General features: G+C 44.2%; 1 protein-coding gene across 3 annotated transcripts; it reads left to right on the top strand.

Annotated features, from left to right (window-relative positions):
- The first annotated feature begins 132 nt into the window (after positions 1–132).
- LOC108246826 (IQ calmodulin-binding motif-containing protein 1) lies at positions 133–7,184 on the top strand. 3 transcript variants are annotated; one of them, XM_037973880.1, is made up of 16 exons: positions 133–184; positions 768–841; positions 999–1,135; positions 1,212–1,380; positions 1,963–2,080; positions 2,494–2,581; positions 2,663–2,762; positions 3,661–3,833; positions 3,912–4,021; positions 4,176–4,294; positions 4,599–4,665; positions 5,148–5,223; positions 5,856–6,019; positions 6,097–6,234; positions 6,320–6,476; positions 6,729–7,184. In XM_037973880.1, the coding sequence occupies exons 1-16, from the start codon at positions 134–136 to the stop codon at positions 6,995–6,997; spliced, it is 2,010 nt and encodes a 669-aa protein (XP_037829808.1). In that variant the 5' UTR covers position 133; the 3' UTR covers positions 6,998–7,184. The 3 variants fall into 3 exon arrangements, with proteins under 3 accessions (XP_037829808.1, XP_037829809.1, XP_037829810.1); XM_037973881.1 differs by having other exon boundaries at positions 2,477–2,552; XM_037973882.1 differs by having other exon boundaries at positions 140–372.
- The last annotated feature ends 35 nt before the right edge of the window (positions 7,185–7,219 follow it).

Here is a 7,219-nt window from a genome sequence, read left to right as displayed (position 1 = left end):
ATAGATAGATAGATAGATAGATAGATAGATAGATAGATAGATAGATAGATAGATAGATAGATAGATAGATAGATAGATAGATAGATAGATAGATATGTTTTAGGTTAGGAGGGGTCTGCTCTGTCGCAGACTCATGACGTCACGTTGCCGTGGAAACAAGTCTTCCGCCTTCCCGTTAGAAACGGTAACTTCTGCCGCTCACCGGCGCTTTATAGCATCTTTTAACGCTCGGTGAACCACCGCAGGTGTTGTTTAACCTGTTAAAGTTTCTTATGACGTCAGCTAACTTTGTTTAACTGTTAGCTAAGACGGAGAACAGCGCTGTTCGAGTTATCAGGTGACGGAGAGAAATGTGCGGGGTTTGAGTCACAGGTGAGGTTCAGCAGACACCAGAAACGAGTTCAACTTTAGCTTTTTATCTGTGCTTTGTTGCAGTTTAAAGTAATAGGAGGCAGGCGGTAAAACTGGTGTTTCTGATAAATCCCATAAATGTTCTCTGATAAATTAATTTGTTGTGAAAGTCATAGTTGGATTTACAGTTAGAATCAGAAATCTCTGGATTATCAGCCTGACTTTGGCGTCTGAATACTGAATCCTCTTTCTTGGTTGTCACAGATTAGTTTGGTTGTAGAAACAAAATGAGAGCCTCTGATCCCTGAAGTTGTCCTTCCCAGTATTTGCAGGACTTGTGTATTTTATTCTGATTTGTGTGTGTCAAGTTAAACCAGAAAATCCGACACTTGATTGTCTTCACTATCTCCACCCAGCTGGCATGCACTTTGCAAGGAATCAAGCGCACCCATCCTTTTGATTGTTCAAGCTCAGCAGCCAAATCCATCAGGTAACCTGGCTCACAGAAAGGATGAATAAAAATGTCACTGAAATGTGTTGTTCCTGCGTCTCTTTGAAGGAAGCAAGCCTGGTCAAGTCTGGGTAAAAGCTGAAGTGGCTTAAGAGAGTGAAAACCTGACGGTGTCTGTCTCTTTCCTCCGGCACAGAGGGCTCACACTTCCTTCTGAAGCTCCTGTGATGGAGGCAGAGGAGGAGGTTCTGATCTCAGAGCTGAAGAGGCAGCTGGAGGATGAAGACCTGAACCCAGAACAGAGGATCAGCTTGCTGAACGACGGTTTAAACAGTGAGACGCTCACCTGTCTGTTTTCTGTCCACTGAGAGAACGTTCTCAGGACGTTCTGTTTGTTCTCGTCCCTCAGAGGTTCTGAACTCAGCGGCTGTGCGGACAAGCAGCAGCTCGTTGGCTCGAGTCAAGTCTGAGCTGTATCACAGCGGTGTCCTGAATCACTGCGTGCAGACGCTCTCTCTGCATCCCAGCAGGCTGCGGGGCAACTGGGGTGCCGCCGCCACGCTCGCTCACCTGACCACGTACGCCTCATCAGGCTGCTGAACACTCACTTTTATTCTTTTTACCAGAAAGTTAAAAAGAAGGGATTTAATTAAATTCTACAATGTTCTAGTCTAATTTTGAATGATTTAATTTAATTTGAATTTTCTTTTTTTTAATGTAGATTATAAATTTATTTAAATGTTTTTGGCTTCTAATTTACTGTTTTAAGTTTTGCAGTTCTTTTTGTGTATTACTGTTTCAATTTTCATCTTTAGAAGTTTATTTAGTCTAATTATCACCCACTGCTGAAGGTGGACAACAGTTTGTGTGTTAGCAAAATATCTCATGAACCACTGGACAGATTTAAATTAAACTTTAAGGAAACAGTTATTGGATGAAGCCAATTCAAGATTCCTGCTGCGTCAAATCTACGGTTTGACCAAAACGGCTACAACTTTGTCATTTCTCAACACAAGATGATCTTAGTTTAAAACTCTGTCATAAATGGCGGCGGGCGATATGCTAGGCCTTTAATGTTATGGAAGCAGCTTCATGGTTTTTTTGTAAACAGAAGTTTTGTTTAACCACCAGCCTTAACGTTCTTGCATTTGCACCTTCAGTTCCTGTTGTGTGGGGGTGGAGCCAGGCAGTCGGTCCGAGGCCTTTCATAGGCTGTTCCTGCCGTCAGTCATAGACGGCCTGCTGCCATTGGCCTGTCAGCTGATGAGCCGAGCCGAGGTGAGGAGCAGAGTTGGATGAAGGTTTCTGTCAAGTTTCAGTCAGACTGTGGCTGTAACTCTACTGTCTGTCTGCCTTTGTCTGCCTGCTTCCCTGTCTGTCTGTCTGCCTCCCTCCCTGTCTGTCTGCTTCCCTGTCTGTCTGTCTGCCTCCCTCCCTGTCTGTCTGCTTCCCTGTCTGTCTGTCTGCCTCCCTCCCTGTCTGTCTGTCTGTCTGTCTGCTTCCCTCTCTTTCTGCCTCCCTCTCTTTCTGCCTGCCTGTCTGTCTGTCTGTCTGTCTGTCTGTCTGTCTGCCTGTCTGCCTGTCTGTCTGTCTGCCTCCCTCTCTTTCTGCCTGCCTGCCTGCCTACCTGCCTGTCTGTCTGCCTGCTTCCCTGCCTGCCTGTCTGTCTGCCAGTGTTCGTCTCTCCTCAGGAAGGTGATGGATTCAGTCGGCTGGCTGCTCTCAGCTCACTCCGGCCTCACAGCTCAGGGTCAGCACCAACCCCAGATTCATCCGCCTGTGAAAGTAGTCCCGTAACTCATTTTTAACACTAAGATAAAACAAACGTTTAAATTTCCTTCACTTCCTGTCTGTCTGCAGTCCTCAGCTCGGTCCACTACGAACAGATCCAGATGTGTGATGACATCACTGTGTCTCTGCTCTGCATCCAGATGTGGATTCAGATCTGCACAGTCAGCAGGTGACAACACATCCTGATCACTGTTTATAGATTCTTTTATCTGAATAAAATAAAACAAAGTTCACAAATAAACAGTGACACCTTGTAGACATCCTAAAAAGTTATCTTGAAACTTTAAATTTGTTTTAAAATGCAAACCTAAAAGTCAGAATAGTTTTAAAATACTAAAATTATACTTTTACAGCTGTTTTAATGCAAAAAGTAATGACTCATATTTTATTATATAAATGATAAGAAATTAAGCATTCATAATTTATAAAGTTAAGTAAGAGGGGATTCTGATTGTGTAGGATTTATTTATTTTTGTGCAAAGTTTGTCTGAACTTATTACCTAAAACTCAGGAGAATCAAAACTCTGGTTTTTATGTCTTTGACTGCTGCTTATAAAATTATCTCTTTTTATGAGCCAAGAAAAAAGCCTTTCTTCTCCAGCTCAGATTTAAAATAAATAAATAAATCATCTTCATCCTCCTCTGCTCCTAAAGATCGCTTTGATCATCCTTCGTTCTCTGCATCTCTTAAATATGACCAGAAATGTCCCTGCAGACAAATGCACACTCAGATCAGCGTTCATGGAAACAAACTGCAGCTGTCGCTGCAGCTCTTGTTCACAGGGGACCAAAATTTGTCACCAAACGAAACATTTTGCAAGATAATTCCTCTGAATGCTTTCGGCCCCCTCACCAGAAGCACTGGGGTTCAGGAATAAGCTGAAGAGCGTGACGACCGCTGAGAGAACAATCAGCTGGAATCTGTGGGACACAGATGCTGTAGGTGCTGCAGGTCCTGCAGGTCCTGTAGGTCCTGTCCTCAAAGACCACACCCACAGGGTCCAAACCGATGTTCTGAAACCAGAACCCTGACGACAGATGAGATGTTTGTTGTTCTCTGTCTGCAGGAACTTCCTCTCTGATCTGAGCAACGAGTCTGTCCTGCTGCTGCTCAACGAGGCCGTTGGCCAGTTAGCTCTTAGCTCCGACTCTGCAGTGGGCGGAGCCTCCATCACACTAATGCTTCTCATGGCAAAGCAGTTGGGGTGCCGCTTCCAGCCCCTCCTGCTCAAATTCAAAGGTCAGAGGTCACAAGAGTAGACCTGGGACAGGTGAAAACTGTGACTGAGAGGTCAGAGGTGATTTTGTGTCTCTGCAGGTTTGGACAGTTTGCTCGAGAAGGACTGGAGGGGGCGGGGCTTCGACCAGGACATAGACCAGCTGATTGCAATCATCCAATCAGAGCAAAGCGAGAGCAGCCAGACGGAGGTTTGTTTCACCTCCTTTAATAAACAAGTGAAACCTAAAAAATGTTAAAATTATTAATAATAATCTGCTTATTTTTTCAAAGAACTTTGCTGTTCTGTTTTATAAAATACAACAATATATTTTTATGTAAATGCTGCTGTGTCTGTGTTTGAAGGTGCAGACTGAGCGCGTGCGAGCGGCGTGCGTGATCCAAGCGGCGTGGAGGTCGTATCGGACCCGGCGCAGAGTGAAGAGTCTGAACAGAGCAGCCAGCGCTCTGCAGAGGAGATACAGGTAAGAGCTTCCTGCTGCAGACAGAGGTTATTAAAACGTCTGTAACAGAGCCAATCAGCACCGAGGAACGACAGCCACAGCACATCTGAAATTATATAACATAACTTAAATAAAATAACATTTATTTATAACATAGTTCAACACAAAGAGACAAAGAGTTAACATTTGATTTCTTCTTTAACTGATCCACAAGAACACGTTTCAGTTGAACAACTTTTTATTCTGGAGACTTTCATGTTTGAAAGTTATATTCAGGTGTGTGTGTGTGTGTGTGTGTGTGTGTGTGTGTGTGGGTGTCCGTCAGGGCTCGGAGGAGGCGGCAGCATGAGCAGAAGGAGGCGCAGCAGTGGGAGGCGGAGCTCAGGTATCAGGTAAATATCAGTGAGGAGAAAAATACAGACGAGTTTCTGTTTCTTCATCATGTCTGTCAGAAAAATAAGTATTTTATTTGTCTTAATGTCAGACACATTCAGATTTATTATTTAATCATATTCAAGCTGAAATTTACAAAAGAGCTAAAAAATTTAAAACTTATTAAACTTTATATTTAATGTTTTTGTCTGATATTAGGTCCTTTTAACTCAGTGAAACTATCATTTTATAAAAGTTGTTATAGAGGAAGGAAATACTTTAATGACTGGAAATGTTTTTTTTTAAAGTCATTACATCACTGTCAGCTGTGCATTTCATGATTATTTGGGACATTAGTTTGAATCAAAATAAAGAAAAGTAAAAATCGACCTGTTTTAGGTCATAAATACATGTGAACCGGTTTCAGTGGCGTGTTTTTTCTGTGCTTTGTTCCGCTCCTCTCATCAGCAGGTTGTTTGAGTGTAAACTGATTGTGTTGTAGGTGTGTTTGAGGCGGCGGCAGGCCAGGAGGCAGTTCCACCAGAAACAGAGACAACTGCTGCAGCTGCTCCCTCCTGGTAAAAACTCTTCCCATTTCATCTTTTCTTTACAGCGAATCTTTGCGTTTGAAACAACAGGGAGAGAAACACGACTGCTCTCTGTAAATCTGTTTGGATTTATTTTGTTCCACAGAATCCATTATTGCAGCTTTATTATGTGATCCTGCAGCAGCTGTTAGGTCAAAACAAGAAGGAAAAACTCATCAACCTGCTTTTGTTCTGGTTGGTTCGATTAATGTTCATGTCTGTAACAGAAGAATAAAAATACATTGATTTAACTCATTTAGTCTCTTCCTAAATAGATATTAAAAATAATAAACCTTAATGTTTCAGATGTTATCACAGGGTTTCTGCAGTCTTAAAAAGTCTTCAGAAGTCTTAAATTTAGTTTCAGTGTAATAGGGCCAGATTTTTATTTAATTTTTTTTGCTCTTAAAATATTTTTAGTTACGTTTTAAATGTGAACTTTTGTGTATTCAATGGTTCTGTGTGTCTGTAGTTCTGTCTGAGGAGATGTTATTAACAAAACTACAGCTCCCATCATGCAGCAGTCCGGTCAGGAGGAATGTACTGACGGACTGCTTGAGAAAACATCCAGCTGCTCCTGAACCTCCTTTGTTGTTTGTGTGTGTGTGTGTGTGTGTGTTCAGAGCAGGTGCAGATGTACCTGCAGGAGTGTGAGCGCAGAGCGGCCGTGGTGATCCAGAGCTTCTGGAGAGGCTTCAGAGACAGAAGATACTACAACAACACACTGCGAGACACTCTGAGACAGAAACACACACAGCAGCAGGCTGCCAGGACACTGCAGAGAGCTGTAAACACACACACACACACTCATTAAATCCGTCCTGCTGGTTGTTAAAACACCCTTCTTTCTGGCTGCTTCTTCAGGTGCGCCGATTTCTAGAAAAGCGTCGGGCAGCAAAGGCCCTGCCCCTCGCCCCACTCTGGATTGGTCAGGAGGGCTTGACGGACAGCCAGAGGGCGGAGCTAAAACAACAGGTGGAGGAGTACATTTCTGCACACCGGGTGAGAGGATTTATTCCAACAAACCATCATCACCTGTGTGTTTGGATGTCACTGATCAGGTGTGTGTGTGTGTGTGTGTGTGCAGTCGTCACGTGTGTCTCCGGAGGAGTGTGCGGCGCTCCATGAGGAGGTGCAGCAGCTGCTGCAGGCGGAGCTGCAGAGAGGAGAACAGCAGAGGAGGGAGGAGCAGCATGTGGAGACCCTGCTGGCGTATACACACACCCAGCTGGAGCTACTGCAGGGTAACACACACACACACACACTGTGTGATCATGTGACAGTTCTTTATCCTTTGAGTTCAAGCAGACACTCTCTTGTCGTCTTTTAAAGTAATATTTATCAGTAGTTCTCCAGGTTTTTTTGTTAACGTTGGCTGCTAAACAAAAAGAGAGAAATGAAATGTACAGCTCAGTCCTGGAGGTTGCACATCTGGATCCAGCTGTTGTTTTAGTTTTTTGAGAGATCAGCGATTAATGATCGTCTGGCCCCTACAGATGCCCCGGCCCTGTCGGTTGTCACGGTGACGCAGGCCGAGTCCTTCCTGAGCTCGTCGGCTTCCATCTCCGCTCGAGCGCGCAGCGCCCACAGCGCCGTGCTGCAGGCGAGCCGGCTGCCCTGGTGGAGGACTCTGGGAGAGCCGGACACCAGCTGGGGGTCAGGCCCCGCCCACCTGCAGGACCTGGAGGCGGAGCTTGGAGGACTTTTTATAGGAGGGTCAGCAGAAGTCAGCGGACATGCTGAGGTAGACGGACTGAAGCTGTGAGCTAGAAACTGATCAGAGTTGAACTTTCTTAGACTTGTATCTGTTGTCTCAGGACAAAGCTGGAAACGAGACATTATTCAATCATCTGTTTTTCAGACTTCCATGTTAGATGTTCTGTACAGCTCAGACACGGAGGTCTTTGTGTTAAATGGATCAAATACTGACAATAAATAGGCTGTTTATTTTACATGCAGTCATTTATTATTTTATTAACCATGTGAG

The sequence above is a fragment of the Kryptolebias marmoratus genome, linkage group LG23 (genome assembly GCF_001649575.2).
Source record: "Kryptolebias marmoratus isolate JLee-2015 linkage group LG23, ASM164957v2, whole genome shotgun sequence".
Classification (NCBI taxonomy): Eukaryota; Metazoa; Chordata; class Actinopteri; order Cyprinodontiformes; family Rivulidae; genus Kryptolebias; species Kryptolebias marmoratus.
This window is presented reverse-complemented; position numbering and strand designations above follow the sequence as displayed.

Coding starts and splice junctions, on each gene's coding strand:
- LOC108246826 (XM_037973880.1), top strand. CDS start 134: ATGACGTCACGTTGCCGTGGAAACAAGTCTTCCGCCTTCCCGTTAGAA. Junction 1,136..1,211: donor GCTGAACGACGGTTTAAACA/GTGAGACGCTCA, acceptor CTCGTCCCTCAG/AGGTTCTGAACTCAGCGGCT. Junction 2,763..3,660: donor CAGATCTGCACAGTCAGCAG/GTGACAACACAT, acceptor CTCTGTCTGCAG/GAACTTCCTCTCTGATCTGA.